Genomic DNA, 16505 nt, shown 5'->3' with positions numbered 1-16505 from the left:
GGCGCGCGCGACGTCACTGTCGTGGGAGACGCGCTTCAGAAACCCCAGACTTATGGAGAGTTTCCTGTGTCAACCTGACAGACATGGAAGCTTATTCTAAATGTGCCAAATAGAAAATCCAATTCTTTATTCAATATCATTTCATAATATATTAGGCTCATGGAGAACCTGCATTGGGGGGATATAATAACATAGCCTAATATAAGTGGAAAATAAGACTTATTTGATAGACCTGTGTTATTTTGGGTGAGTGAATGAGTAGGACACTTCCAACTTTGTAAAAAATTAAGTCTTGAAAGTGTTTGAAAAGCTGTAGATGTCAGAGAAATAAAACATCAGAAGTTGGTATTCCACATGTTAGCCCTACCCCTTTTCACAATGAAAACAGTCAAATTTATTTGATTAAAGAGAGTACATTAAATTAATAATTTTGACCACTTAAGAATATAGAGTCATGATGGGCCTGTACAGTGTCTGCTGCCTGGAGGGCACATTCAGGCCTGTTCCAAATGTGACATCAAACTATTATTAAGAGATTCTTGCATCTGCCTTCTACTTATGTTCTGGGCTAATGGGGGAGCAGTGAGAGATGTGTGTTAGGTACATTTGCAACTCAAAATGTCCCCAGTGAATGAATATGAGAGTGAATGGTTGTCTGTGTGTCTCTGTCTCTGTATTGACCCTGAGACACCGGGATAGGCTTCAGTCACCCGCGGCCCCTAACGGGAACCAGCTGTAGTAAAACAGAATTAATGCATTTTCACTCCTGGCCCAAAGGTTGGCAGTTCAACCCAACTCAAGACACCACACCCTACACATATAAATCTGTGCCTGTGTGAGTGAGGCTGTGACCACTATGCAGCCACATCTTTGTCAGTCCAGTTTTCAGTGGTCAGAAAATAATCTAATATCCACAAAACCTATTTTTCTTTCATTCTGAACACATCAATGATTAGTATAAAGTGAAGTGTAAGTTATGGAAGTGCACAGATTAAAAGAAACAAACAAACAAACACACTTCCACTTTACACATATTCACCTATTGAAAACATCAGCAAAAATATTTTAAAAGCTGCAGTGAAATTATGCAGAAGCATATGCTTAACAAAAATGTGGACAATGCTCAATCAAACAATTAATTGTATATTGTGTATCTATAAATAGACTTGTAACCAAGGCTAATTTCAAACATTGCTGGACCAAGGCCGACCACACCTATTTGATGTCACCAAACAAAATGATAACATGAGAAATTGCCTATCTACTACAGTATTTTCAAAGACTGTTGTATGAATGTGTGTCAGCGGGAGAGTGGTTCCTTTGAGTGCTCAACAAAGGTAGGAAAGAAATATATAAAATGTCACCATTTACTACTGCACAAACTGAGATGGTCCTCAAACTAAAGGCTGCTCCTGTTATGGACTGGGGCTTTACCACTGAGCCACACAACTGAGCAGGTTTTGATTACACACTGTGTTTTATATTTAGGACTGAGACAGGATACACTGCTTTTTATATCAGAGTAAATAATCTTTTGTCCATAAGTGCTCTGCAGCTGCTGGAGGTAGAGACTACTCCAAATAAGAACATCCTGCTTTACCTTTCTTCCATCAGCAGAACAGGCTGAACACTGCAGGACGTCATGATTTCAAACATACACACTGCTCTTAACCTTAAACCAGAAGAATAACAATGTTATATCAATCATCCTCATACTGGGATTACAGGCTTAATCAGGACCATTTATCTATGTATAGCCTTATGGATATGCCTTTGGATCCCTGATCTTTTCATCTGTTCACTGCAGCCTCAAATTAAACATTTAACTGAATCAATATGTTGGAAACAAGAAAAGGAAAAAAGAAAAGACAAGTTCTACTTCAACAGGATATTTTCATTTTGTTTCAGACAAAAACAATGACATTAGTGAAACTTTGCCAGATCAGGAGGAGGGTGCGTTTAGTGTGTCCATAACCATGTGTGTAATTGTTTGCTGAGTAAAAAGGACATCCCAGGGGCCAGGAGGGCAGAAGATGGTGAAAACAATTACTGGAAGTTACAAACATAAAGAGTGAGTGTTTCTATTAGGGTGGTCTGCTCAAACTGCCAGGCAAAGAAGTTCTAGACAAACTTTAACCATCCCAACTGGTCTACAATAATGATAATTGCTTATTAACAAGTTTGTAATGGAGTCATTGAGATGAACACTAACTCTTAAGTGCATCCAGTGTGCACATAGCCGACATGTTTCCCTGAGTGTAAAGGATGCTCGCATGTAAATATAATAAGCTCTTCACTTTATGGTTGCTCATGGAATGTATCTTTATACTTGCACAGCATTACAACAGTCACATTTCTAAGACGCTTCATGTCATCTGTTCACTTTATGCACCGCATTCTCTCCAAGAAATTATCCTTTCAATAATCATGATGTTTATATATTTTTTTCATACTCACGCAGTACTAAAGCACTAACATGACATGATGTACCTGTGTCTCTCATCTGCTTCTTTAGAACGCCAAAGCTGACAGAACAGGGATGGTTTATGTTAGTAATGTGTTCACGTTACGTTTGGATTATATTATAATAGATCCATGGTTTGGATGTTGACAAATGTTTAGCGTTAGCTTAGGCGGATGGGTCACGTGACGGGACTTGACCGGGTTCGCGCGCTTTGTTCTCGACAGACTGAGAACGATAAATGATCTGAAGGATTTTTTAGATTTACAATAGATACACGAGTCAGATATGAAGAAAATATATGTGTTTATCACAGTAGATGCGATTCACTTAGTTATCAGCATATGTCTTGAAAATGACATAGAAAACGTATAAGTAAAGTTAGTTTAAGTGAGACATTCAACAACATCCTCCAGTAAAGAAAGTCTTCACCTGAGACAGTCTCAGTGAAGAGAGAAGATGGAGCTGTTTACCTCGACCATCTCATGTATGTTTTATGTTTTATGTGTCGTATGTCTTATGTCTTATGCTAGGACTTGTTAGCTTTGTTTTGCCTGTCACTTGCAAAAGAATACTTCTGCTAACCGTATGTCAATGGTAGCTACATGTAGCTAACGTTATGCTAAAACAAACATCTAGCGTTTTACATGTTTTTATCTGTGTAATTTACTTTAACTATCTAAAATAAACAATTGATATGGAATACAAAACCTCATTTGTCAAATGTCGTCTTGTAGAACTGCCAGTAACGTTACTTTATGGTTATTCAGTGTGTGTTTTTACGCGATATTTCCAGGTCTGGCAGAAAAACTGTTGCTAAAACAAATGCCCGATGACGAAGCAATTGAGAAACTGTATTCAGAAATTTCCAATGTTCAAGATCTCCCAAAAATCAATAACCCACAGGTACAGTACACGTCCTTACACTTAACACGGGTTGTTTTAATTTTTTTGCAAGTCGATTCAAATGCTTTTGTAATTTAAAAAAATATATTAATAATATGATTTGTATATTTATTTACAGCTGGAAGAGTGTGCTGTCCATCTGTGGAACTGGGCAGTTACCAGAAATGTGGGAAATAACATCAGCGAACATCAAAAAGCCAAAGGTAGATCTTTTGAAGCCTTTAATAGTGTCATAGTGCCATAGTGTTTAATAGTGAAAATATCATATACTGAAGTAAAAGTATCTCTCCCAGTACGCCATGTTGCTTGCACTCTTCTGTATTGTTGTGAGCCAGAAAGACCAGCAGAGGGCGCTCTACGCAAACAGATATTGGTCAGTACGCGCCTTTTGACGCGAACATGTGTCTCTGATTATTTGACTGTTTTTACCTCTGTACCATTATAAGATGGCCAGTAAGACAGGAAGGACATGGCTGGACTGCAGAAATCCCCAGATGGCAGACAGCTTTTTAAGACTGGCTGTAAAGGTAAGAATAACTGTACATCAAACACTTCCAAGTTTATTTTAATGCAATTTTTCAATTTAGAGCTTGGAAACATTGTATAGTCAACTTGTCTCTCGAGTCGAAGATGATGGTGAGATTCATTCATCCAAAGGTGATGTGGAGAAGGACTTGCTTCGTATCCTCTCGTACCAGGCAGAGTCGGTGAGCTGTGCACTTGTGATGTAGAGGGTGTGCTGTTCTACGCATCAGCCATAACATTTTTAATAATCATAGGGAATTAATACATTTACGGACAGTTTCATGTATGTAAAACTTCTTTCCCTTGCAGTCAGTATGTCAAGGTAATAATTATGACGCTGTAGTGTACATGAAACGGTGCAAAGACATGCTATTGCGGCTCCCTAAAGAGGTAAATAAAAACATGGATAAGATTTTATGTTTATTAATAAACATAACAGTAACTCCAGTTATCTGCATTTCGTACAGACTGCATACCTGTCACTGATGTGCTATAACTTTGGAGTTGATATGTACAATCTGAAAAAGTATGAGGAAAGCTCTTTTTGGTTAAGGTATTTTATTTATGTATTTATTGGTTTATTGGTTTATTGCATGTATTTTATCTAATCAAATTATTTTTACAGCCAGAGCTATGACATCGGGAAAATGAATGCAGCTTACTCTCCCAGATCAGAGGTCCAGGTAATCATATTATTAGTTTTATTTTTAGCTCTTTTTCTGCACAAAAAAAAGAGTAGAATATTTTGTCAACAGGCTAAGATTTTGAGACTTCTTTCTACCGTCTATTTGGAGTGGGACTGTCAAATGTTTAAGGAGAAGGCTCTTAACGCTATCACTTTAGCCAATAAGGTGTTGTACAATTTTAACAGTAAGTGAAGCTGCATATTGTTCGTTTTCTGAACTACACTGTGTATATTATTTGGTAGGAAAGTGCCACTGTGTCCGGTCTTTACTTAAAAATCAGAATTCTCCAGAGATGTGGAGCCTCTGAGGATTACATCAGAGCCGGTTAGTCATTTACAACGCAATTAATTTGTACTAAAATTGTCAGAACAAGGGATTTGAGAAAATAACTTGACTATTAAGTAGAGTTCTATGATATTCTGCAAATTAACTACAAATGACCTTGTTCTTCCTTTACTAATTATTCTAAAACATACTAAATGTACTGTTGTGTAAGTTACAGTTTATCAGAAAAATACATAGGCCTATGATGTACTCACGATGTAGCATTAATGGAGAAGCTGCTGCTTTCAGGACTTGATGAGATGCTGCAATCCGAGGTTTCTCTTGATGTATGTTTGAGCACTGTCAGATTACTTTTGTCAGATGACAGGTAATATGTCAAACACAAGATACATCTTGTCTTTATTCCGAATACGGACTGTATCAGTCAATAAGATTTTTTTCAGAGAGATCCTCGCTTTTGAGTTTTTAAAGCAAGTGTGTCAGCATTTTGAGTCATCCCCTGACCAGAGCACGGCGCTTGTTTTCCACATTGAGCTGCTTCTACAAAGAGGAAAAGAGGTCTTGGCCAAACAGAAGATTGAGGATATCATCACTCGTAACTATTTTTATTTTTTAAGTATGAAAATGTTAAGCAACTCGAACAAATCGTAATCACTTAATGTCGAATACACCAACATAGGCCACTATACAAGTAAACAACTGATTCCACAAGTCGTTTCTACACTACATGTCTTGTTATGGGATAAAGCATTCAAGCATTTTGAGGTTTGTACATTGTGTAAAAAAAATGTCTTGAATGTTTGAAAGGTGCAATGTAAGTCTAATGTTTTATTATACTACCCATTTTCACAGGCCCAGAATTTTTCTGAATCTTTGCAATGGTACAACTACTCCCTAAGTTTCTACAAAGCAGGTCACATTGACTCCAACCTAGCTAAATTGCAAAGGAACAGAGCTTCCTGTTTCATACACTTAAATCAGCTGGAAAAGGTACTGCTGCATTTAATAAAAAACATTTCATGTGCTTTAGATTTCATAATTTTATATTTTTCTCAGGCTAAAGAGGCGGTAGGAGAAGCAGAGAGGTGTGATCCAGACAGTATTTTTACTCACTTTAGTGTTTTCAAGATCGCTGTGCAGGAAAACAATGCTGAGAAAGGTATTCATCACCCCTAACTATTACACTATAATCGCAGTAGGGGTTATCAGAATATCTTTAAAATTATTACATTTCTCATGGTGTATTGTTGTGTGTTGTACATTCTTAAAGCTTCTCAGGCTGTGAGTGCAATTGGACTTCTGTCCAAGAATCCACTTGCCACTGGGGACAAACTCCTGGTCTCAGACAATGCCTTGTCCTCTCTCCTCGGTCTCGCAGCTAAGATTGCTTTAGAGGTAAGATCTATCATCAGAATAAAACTAAAAACATCTCATTACCTTAATGTTGGTTTTTTGAGAGAATGAACAAGAAGACACTGCATTGAAAGCTCTTGAGATTTTGTGTGAAAACTCCAAAGATGATACCCAGGTTCTTTCTGCACTCAGGTACGTACGACTATATGTACAATGAATTTTGTGAAATTTTGAAATGGTTTAACGGTCTCATGAGGGCGAAAAGATAATATGCTGATAAATCATTGGCACTGTTTTGTTTCCCAAACACCTCCATGAGCCACTGACCTATTTTCCCTTTTCCCCCACTCATCTGAAAGTGTGTGTCGGCATAACACTGTTAGTAGGTGAAAGAAAGGAGGTCAGCTTCACTATTCCCATTCATCTTTTTATAGGTGTTTGATTCGACTGGTGCTTTCTAAAATACAAAGGTCCTGTGACCAGCTGAGGTAAGGTACTAACAGAATCAAAGTAAGTCATGTTTGTTACTATGGTATGCTGCTGACACTTTTCACAGAGGGGTCAATCTGGACGTTCTGCTACCATATTTAAAAATGGGCAAGTGCATGATACTAAATTCATCAAATGACCAAACACAGCACTGACAGTGCACCATAAATGTGTGTTCAGTGCTGCAGAAACTTTCACATCAATCAAACATGACCATTGAGAAGAAGACTGAAGAAGCCAATTGGTTCAGAAAGATTGGTATACACTATATGTAACACAAACGTTTAACTTGGACATGTAGGTGTTTTAAATGCTGAAGTACTGTATCTGTGTGTTGCTGCAGCATGGAACTTGGCGCTGCGGTGTGAGTCCAATCCTGATCGGATGAGAGATTTCTTTGTGCTCTCCTACCAGGCAAGCGCTTTTATTAGCTGTAGTAGCAGCAATAATCGATAAATCCTCATCTTTGTGTGGTGCATTAGGTTCAAACAGCTTAGTACTGAATAGAACATACAAATTATGTTTTTCATTTCAGTATTCACAAGTCTCTTTTTATAATGTAACATTTCAGAAAAAAATAATGTATAGATATTTGTTCTCATTAAGATTTGAGACAGATACAATCTTTGATTGATATTCACTTTTCTCCAATGTGCATAAACCTCTAGCTATCCCAGCTGTGCCCTCCAGATCGCACCGTTCTCATGGGTCAGAAGACATGTCTGCTAATGGCAGCAGCAGCCTCTTTAGAAGTCTGTAGAAAAACACCTGACATCAACCAGGTTTGTCAATCAATCACAAGTACGTTATTTAGTACTTAGTCATCTTTTAGCAAATTATGTTTTTAGAGAAACATTTTTCTAATGTTATTTAAGGCTGGTTTAAGCGGTTGTACATGTATCCTGACATGAACACTAGATGGCAATGACGAGCACAGAATACATACCATTTCTTTGATTTTCAGACTGAAGAGCTCACCCAGGCTTTAGAGCATATTCAGATCTGCTCAGAAGTCTGGAAAACACTGAAAGCATCTGGTAAATAATCTTATAACCTAAAAATTCAGTGAATCTCATTCTTAAGCCTGAAATGCTCCTTTGGCCTATGTTTGAAGGGACATTTCCAATGGACCCCACTGACACTTTGCTGTTGTTATATGAGTTTGAGGCCCGAGCAAAGCTCAATGATCCTAAAATTGAAACTGTCTTAGAGTCAGTGCTGCAAATGGAAAATGTTGACACCAAAGTTCTTGAAACTGTTGCAGGTAAAACAAAAAAGATTGTTGTATTTTTATGTTCATGCGTTTAGCATTTTCATTACTTAAAGCTTTAGCAATGGAGTTTCCTGTCCACTTTCCACTGCTGTGTAAGAAGGCCTTGAGAGTCGCTCTTTCTCTACACAAGAAACGACCACAGACCGACTTATCTCGGTACAGGTATATTTTTTTCAGATTTGATAGATTACAATTCTTATATTCCACTGTATAATGTAATTTATTGTTTTGGTAAGCCACTTTACTCTGCCTATTTGACTCTGTAATTGGAGGTGGACAGAGACCTCTGTCCAAGGACAGTTATGGTTTTAACCCTAAGTGTTAACCATAAGTACCATAAATATTAACTTTGTGCTCTTGTCTCTGTGTATCTGCTCAGTAAGTGTCTTCACAGCCTGATAAAGCTGTCCCTACCAAATGGTGTATCAGAAGTGGAGGCCCATCTTCTGGAGGAGGTGTGGGACTACTATGAGGAGGCTCTGTCCATCATTGCAGCTGCAGTGAGTCAGCACCAATCACAAGCGGCTGCTGCTGTATAATTAACCCCCTCTCTTCCACTCCACTCCTGCCCGCTGTTCTGCAGGCTCTTTTTATCAATGGGCTTTCAGCCCCACTTCAATTAGCAGATGCTTCCATTCACCACCCCCTTCCTGCCAATTTGAATGTTAATGTGCTGTACAAGTCACACTGCCGGTGAGCTTCAGCTGCAAAAAGCATCAAATTATTGGGACATTACCCTGCGGTAGAGACCGTTCATATTTCCTTTTGACACAAGTGAAAGCATGTCATTTTTTGGATCAAAGTAATAGGATGAGATTAAACAGTTGTGAAAAGTTATGAGCAAACCAAAGACAGAGAAGCATGATTCATAACTGCAGTGGTGTAAAGGCTTTCTAAGTAGTAGCGGGTGTCAGTAGAGTTCCCTTTCAGTAAGTTGGCTCAGTTACCCGAGCCGTTTCTAATGAATATTCCTTTGATTATGTTCCTGTTTGCCTGTGCAGCCAGATGACTTTCCCGAAATGGAGACTTTGTGGTTGCTAACTCGTGCCTGGAACACCGGGATCCTGCTCTTCAGTTTGACTCAGTATCCAGAGGCCGAGAAGTGGTGTGGCCTCGCCATGAGCTTTGTGATCCACCTGCGCTCTCTCAGGGAGAGCTACCAGACACAGGTACACCACATACTGTACTACCAGCCACAGGTACACCACATACTGTACTACCAGCCACAGGTACACCACATACTGTACTACCAGCCACAGGTACACCACATACTGTACTACCAGCCACAGGTACACCACATACTGTACTACCAGCCACAGGTACACCACATACTGTACTACCAGCCACAGGTACACCACATACTGTACTACCAGCCACAGGTACACCACATACTGTACTACCAGACACAAGTACACCACATACTGTACTACCAGACACAGGTACACAACATACTGTACTACCAGACACAGGTACACAACATACTGTACTACCAGACACAGGTACACAACATACTGTACTACCAGACACAGGTACACAACATACTGTACTACCAGCCACAGGTACACCACATACTGTACTACCAGACACAGGTACACCACATATTTTACTACCAGACACAGGTACACCACATACTGTACTACCAGACGCAGGTACACAACATACTGTACTACCAGACACAGGTACACAACATACTGTACTACCAGACACAGGTACACCACATACTGTACTACCAGCCACAGGTACACCACATACTGTACTACCAGACACAGGTACACCACATACTGTACTACCAGACACAGGTACACCACATACTGTACTACCAGACACAGGTACACCACATATTTTACTACCAGACACAGGTACACCACATACTGTACTACCAGACACAGGTACACCACATACTGTACTACCAGACACAGGTACACCACATACTGTACTACCAGACACAGGTACACAACACACTGTACTACCAGCCACAGGTACACCACATACTGTACTACCAGACACAGGTACACAACATACTGTACTACCAGCCACAGGTACACCACATACTGTACTACCAGACGCAGGTACACAACATACTGTACTACCAGACACAGGTACACAACATACTGTACTACCAGACACAGGTACACAACATACTGTACTACCAGCCACAGGTACACCACATACTGTACTACCAGACACAGGTACACCACATACTGTACTACCAGACACAGGTACACAACATACTGTACTACCAGACACAGGTACACAACATACTGTACTACCAGCCACAGGTACACCACATACTGTACTACCAGACACAGGTACACCACATACTGTACTACCAGACACAGGTACACCACATATTTTACTACCAGACACAGGTACACCACATACTGTACTACCAGACACAGGTACACCACATACTGTACTACCAGACACAGGTACACAACATACTGTACTACCAGACACAGGTACACAACATACTGTACTACCAGACACAGGTACACAACATACTGTACTACCAGCCACAGGTACACCACATACTGTACTACCAGCCACAGGTACACCACATACTGTACTACCAGACACAGGTACACCACATACTGTACTACCAGACACAAGTACACAACATACTGTACTACCAGACACAGGTACACAACATACTGTACTACCAGCCACAGGTACACCACATACTGTACTACCAGCCACAGGTACACCACATACTGTACTACCAGACACAGGTACACCACACACTGTACTACCAGCCACAGGTACACCACATACTGTACTACCAGACACAGGTACACCACATATTTTACTACCAGACACAGGTACACCACATACTGTACTACCAGACACAGGTACACCACATACTGTACTACCAGACACAGGTACACCACATACTGTACTACCAGACACAGGTACACCACATATTGTATAGGGATGAACAGCCACCATTTATACTTGTACTGTAATGACTCTTGTGTACCCACAGATGTCTGGTCTCTACTCTGAAGTCCTGGACAGGCTGGACAGAGCAAAGAAGAGTGTTATTAAGGAATAGTTTCATTGTATTGAAGGTGTCTCTTGTTCAATTCAGTATTATTGTTTGTGTTGTTAACAATTCAATTAAGTTTCTGTGTTTTGAAGTTAAAAGTACATTTTGATCTGTTTATGATTTAAAGTTACCAATAGAAGTAGAATGACAAGGACATCAAGATCTGATAACTGAGTCACATATTTTTATTTTCAAACAAATACGTTTTGTCAAGTCCCAAAATAAAACCCAAAAAAAATTTGCAGGACTGTATTTCCTCAGAACTAGGACAGGGAAGACCTTGAGGCCGAGTGTCCCGATAGGCTGTACTACCTGCGGTGACAGGAAGGAAACTACTGTACAATCAAAGGGCTCATGTTGTCAAGCACTTACTGCACCTCTGTGCTTCAACAGAATCATAAAACAAAACCCAAAGTACAAACAAGGCCCCCCACCCAGCAAATAAAAGTAGATTTCTCTTCACATAGACCTTCATCTGTTATACACATATGCATTCAGATTCTATCTTGTATGTAAACCACGACCTCAATGGAAAGAGTCAAATGAAATTTCTTTGGGCTCTGACATGGCTGACTGAGGTATCACACATTTATTAACAGTCAGCTGTATTTAACTAAACACGAGGGAGGACCAATGCTTAACTTCTAAATGTTGAATTGATCAATGCTCCTGAAATGTTCCGGCATGACTTTTGTTTTTATATTTTTATTCTACACACCCACACATGTTCCACAATGAATCACATGTAGACAGGTCTTATTTGAGGGAAGCAGATCCAGACTAGTTAAGTTTTCCAAAAGGCATTTAAAGAGAAATAGCCACAATACAGCATATATATATATGCAATCTATTTCTCAAGAATATCTCAACTTCACTTACCTGACGTTTGTGGTCTATAAATGTTTGTCCCAGTGTTTGTCACACATGCATAAAGCACAAGTGCTGGGGTCTGCTGGGGGCTTATTTACATTGTACAACCACCACACCCTTGAAAACAGTCTGCAAGCAGTTTATAATGGCTCTGTTCCCTTCGAATATTCCCTGAACTATAGTTTTGACACAAGTAATGACAGCTGGTTAAGCAGTGGTGCCTGGCAGGTAGGTACACCACCTGTTCAGAAAATGCTTGCAGGTAAAGATGCTCTGCGGGAAAGGGCCAGCAGGGACCGAGCGCTCTACTTCCTGATGGCTCTAAGGATAACAAAACTCCAGTGCACTCTTCATTATCTGAGGAAGAAAGCCATTCTGATGAACATCCTCAGCACTCCCTCCTTCAGTGGCTCAGATGTGCCGTTCTACATGTAAACACTAACATACAATACAATAGTCTGCAGTGGAGGATGGAAATGTCTTCAATCATCTGTTACTGAAACCTATGGACTTCTGGTTTCTGACTCGCTACGGACAAAATAAACAGCTGAATTCATAACCAAATTTCAAATATCAACCCTGTGTTTGACCTTCAGTATCCAGCTCCACACGACTCCGTAGAATTATAACTGATATCGGTTTGTCTCTTCAAGCTGGTTTAGTTCACTTCAGTAACATGAGGTCAACGGTCTGACCCCCACAAACAGGTACGTTTCATAAATATAGGATGGACAAAGTATAGTGGTTGAGTCAAACCCATCTTTAGTGTTTTGGTAGGGGACAGGGGACAATTCAAAACTGGTTATATTGACACTTTAATTGTTAGAACATCCAATACAATTATTGTCTTGTTCTACCCGTTTTAAGGCCACCGAGTTGTGGCAGATTGGACAGTACCATGTGACCATTCAGATAATCTATTGGAAGGCAGAGAGTGTAAAAGGGTGATCTGCTGCATAACATAAGTAAGGAGGCTCAGTCTGTTGAAATTGTAATCAAAAAAGCCAATTCTTGTACAGAAAAGGAAATGTGCCCACAAACAAGACACATACATTTCTATTGCACTCAAGTCAGGCCCCGTGTGGCAGTTTAAAAACATAAAAAGTCAAGGTCAGCAGAGTCCTTGCTCTCAGATCTTTGTGAATCATGAACAGCCTCCTTTACAGACAACAGGTAGTCACAAAACAGAATTTGTATTTGATGTAAGGCAGTTTGGTATTTTGCAGAGAGCCCGGTTACACTTCTCTACCCCCCACCTTTACACAGAGCAGCTAAAAATCACAAGCAAAAATACCCCACATAGAAGAAAACAAAAAAAACATATTAAATCTAACAGCCCTCCAAATTGACAACTCTAGTGAAGTGTAAATGTGTAGTTTTTAATATTTAGTAAAATTTTAGGATTTTAGCATTAAATCTTGTGATTTTATAATATAAATGTAGATTAACACGTTTCTTCCTTTTGATTCCCCTTCCGAAAGGTCCTTTTCAGCCGCACGACAGACAACTGGCAGACGACCAAACAGCAAGCCGATTTGTATAAGTAGATCATCAGTTTCTCTGCAAATGTTCACCTCATTATGAAGAATAAGATGACGTCTGACACAGTACCATCAGCAAGGCTTGATTTGATCCCGTCTTTAGAAAACACTTTTATTGGTTTTCACTTCTTGTGTAATTTCATGGACATTTACAAAGTCCCGTCTAAATATAATTTGCTTCTTTTTCCTGCAGCTTTTTTGAATTCCTCATGTCACACAAAGTAAAGCGTTCTGGTCTTCACTTAGTTCCAGTTCACAAAAGGATAATTCCTTTTCCCTTTGTTTTCATTGACAAATTCCGTTGGAATGGAGTTTCCAGTCTTGAATGGATTTGTTGAGAAACTCATGCAGGGGTGTGCACAGTCACAGTAATGGTGATAAGATTTCTTTTCATTTAGAGATTAACATAATGATGACACTAAAACTTGTAATGAAACATCTGCAAAAAGGAGGCGAGAGGGGGCTCGGATGGGGTCTCTGGTAAGAAGGGGTCTCTGTGGTGATGCAGAGGGACCACAAGGAGCTCAGAGCTTTTCTGAGGAGGGAATCCAGATGTAGGGGCCAGACTGCTCCTCAATGATTAGCTTGATTTTGTTGTAGATCTCCTCTAGTGAATCACCCTGTACAATAGCTGAAGAAACAAAGACGCTTTCACATATTTGCTGCATGGACACACAAAAATTATTGTGAACGTGCAAAAAGTGTAACAAACCTGTGAAAAACTCTCCAAAGTCTTGCTCTAGCTTCACCGCCTTGTCGAAGACTTTATTGGCCTGTTCATACGTCTGCCTTTTATTCATTTCCCTGAAATTAGATTGATGTTAGACACAGTTCTTTTACATTTTAAATGAAACAACTCAAATACCATAGACCTACATTAGAGCTTCAATGGATTTTGGTTTAATAAAGATGGCAATTGGATAGAGTTGTGCTTGCTGCAGTCGTTTAATAGCGTTTCCAGAAACATCCAAAATGCAGTGTTTTCCCTGAAACACAAATTCAATCAAAATTACACAGGAAGTACCAAAAGCGCTCACATGAACCTATTGTAATTAACTATTTAATTTAACTACCAAGTCTAACCATTACATAGCAGCACATGCATGAATGAGATTACCCTTTCAGCCACCGTTCTGACCGACAGGATGCTTGTTCCATAAAGGTTCTCATTGAATTGTCCCGCCTCAATAAATTTATTGTCCTGAATATCCTTCTCCATCTGCTCCCTTGAGCCCACAAAGTGATAGTCCTGCCCATCCATCTCATTCTCCCTTCTTGGACGAGTTGTGTCTATGAAGGGAAACGAATAAGCACTACGTTATGAAAAGGCCTGCAGTTACAAATTGTTCACGCTTTAGAGTAGTTCCACTCACGAGGTACACAAGAGCCGAACTTGTGAGGAAACTCAGAGATAAGGTCGTCGTTTACTCTGTCCTTCATAGGGCCCAATATGATCACAGGTCTCGTGTAGTGAACTGGAATGAAGGGGAAAAGACATTTCATTTTCTTTCATACGTTCAATGATTTGTCAAAGTACTGTCGGTGTGAGTACAATACTTACTTTCCTGCCGAATAACTGGTTCATAAGAAAGAATCGTGTCCTCCTGGCCTTCTGCAAAAGAGAGAAGTACCGTGCTGTATATGTGTGTTTTATTGTACATGACCATTAGTAAAAACATGACTACTTACTCGAACTGCTTTCACTGTCACTTGTGTTTGAGGTCAGACATTCTGCAACGTTTAAGAGAATAAATTGCTATTAGTTTAATAAACTATGAGCAATAATTGGGAAGTGGTTATTAGGCCCGGATTGGGTGTGGAAAATTAAAGACCCCAGAGTAGGTCCCTACACAGAGTGTTCATGGGATGCGATTCTGACCTGCCTATAATTTGAAGAAGACTTATTATGTTTTTGTCTACTATTCGGTTATAATCTATGACATTTGTGGGTTCGTATCTTCTATTATTTTAAATCGCAATATTGATCCAAAATGACTTCTGTTTGAAAACTGTGGCACTGATTTCTGCCTGTCCCTTCACGGTACTTCACTGTAAACGTAATCACAACAAGGTGCTGCATCATTTTGATACAGTTAAAAGGCAAGCAGCACATTTCTTTCAGAAGTGCCAAACAAGCTACATAACACTGCTGAAGCCTTCGTGTATAAAAAACTGAACAAAGTAAGTCCAGAGCAGTGAGCGTGTAGGGGAAAAACAGGGATTTTCAGAGCAATGGCTTTTTGATCGCAAGAGAATAACGATTACTCAAACTTGCATTAATCACCATAAACACAACTTTGAGTGTGTAAATGAGAAAATAAATGGTTACAAGCTCTTTAAAAGCGTATTTCATAAAATGTTCCTTCTATAGAAAGACAATCACATACATGGGTCATTATTTTACATTTTAATATTGATCTAAAGTGACTTGTCAAAGGAAACTGATTGACTTCAGGTTCAAAGCTTCATAACCTGGTCTCCACTGGTGGCCCTGGCATTTCACTGTAGCAGATTTAAATTTACGGAGCTTTTATTTTTGACAACATGTTTGACCCAGACACTTAATTTAGTAAGTACAGAGTTGTGGGCGGAGATAGAGCCTCAAATGTAGGAACAATGCAAGATCAGTCAAACATGCATGAATCACTCACAATACAACCAGGTAAGAAGGTAAGAAGGGAAAACCATTATAAAACCATTATACCTCGCTTCATCATAGCCTGTTCTGCATAATGTGTTCTTTGCGGTGGAGGGCAGACCGAAAATCTATGACTTTGCTTTGGTCATTGTTAATAATATCCGTCATTAATATATTAGGCCTGTCCACATCTGTCATCAAGTTTAAATGCGATTCCCTCCCCAAAAATGTGCCTATTTTATGTGTAGTCACATTGGCCCCTGTCACTATCCATTCAGATTATAACATACGTTTCTAGAAGTTGAAGCCTCCTTATAAAAAGGAGTCATGAGAATTGAATTGCAATTAGGTATAAGCCTACGTGAACTACAAGTGTGTGAAGTGACAAATCAGTTTTTAAATCTGTAGTTTCAGGGAACAGCTGCTGGACAC

At 39.5% G+C, this 16505-nt stretch overlaps 2 protein-coding genes across 7 annotated transcripts in view; one reads left to right on the top strand and one right to left on the bottom strand.

The window, feature by feature from the left end:
* Window positions 1–2831: 2831 nt before the first annotated feature.
* Window positions 2832–11266, top strand: tex11 (testis expressed 11). Its single transcript, XM_072437288.1, has 29 exons — window positions 2832–2948; window positions 3258–3367; window positions 3486–3570; window positions 3661–3740; window positions 3814–3894; window positions 3955–4074; window positions 4202–4282; window positions 4360–4445; window positions 4518–4575; window positions 4648–4743; window positions 4821–4902; window positions 5152–5230; window positions 5307–5458; window positions 5543–5628; window positions 5716–5853; window positions 5920–6022; window positions 6134–6258; window positions 6323–6408; window positions 6651–6704; window positions 6773–6813; window positions 6886–6963; window positions 7049–7119; window positions 7374–7487; window positions 7670–7742; window positions 7820–7969; window positions 8032–8140; window positions 8358–8478; window positions 8980–9147; window positions 10962–11266. The coding sequence occupies exons 1-29, from the start codon at window positions 2921–2923 to the stop codon at window positions 11028–11030; spliced, it is 2724 nt and encodes a 907-aa protein (XP_072293389.1). The 5' UTR covers window positions 2832–2920; the 3' UTR covers window positions 11031–11266.
* The window catches only part of dlg3 (discs, large homolog 3 (Drosophila)), a 45768-nt gene continuing 40449 nt past the window's right edge, over window positions 11187–16505 (bottom strand). For all 6 annotated transcript variants that reach the window (XM_072437151.1, XM_072437157.1, XM_072437164.1 and 3 more), the window contains 7 exons: window positions 15125–15166; window positions 14997–15047; window positions 14809–14910; window positions 14553–14725; window positions 14312–14421; window positions 14148–14239; window positions 11187–14066 (listed from right to left, as the gene is read on the bottom strand). In XM_072437151.1, the coding sequence (XP_072293252.1) occupies window positions 13960–14066; window positions 14148–14239; window positions 14312–14421; window positions 14553–14725; window positions 14809–14910; window positions 14997–15047; window positions 15125–15166 (677 nt within the window). In that variant the 3' untranslated portion in view covers window positions 11187–13959. The remainder of the gene's footprint in view (window positions 14067–14147; window positions 14240–14311; window positions 14422–14552; window positions 14726–14808; window positions 14911–14996; window positions 15048–15124; window positions 15167–16505) is intronic.

The sequence above is a fragment of the Eucyclogobius newberryi genome, unplaced genomic scaffold (genome assembly GCF_026437365.1).
Source record: "Eucyclogobius newberryi isolate DKJ021-1_F unplaced genomic scaffold, fEucNew1.0.hap1 SCAF_11, whole genome shotgun sequence".
Taxonomy (NCBI): Eukaryota; Metazoa; Chordata; class Actinopteri; order Gobiiformes; family Gobiidae; genus Eucyclogobius; species Eucyclogobius newberryi.
This window is presented reverse-complemented; position numbering and strand designations above follow the sequence as displayed.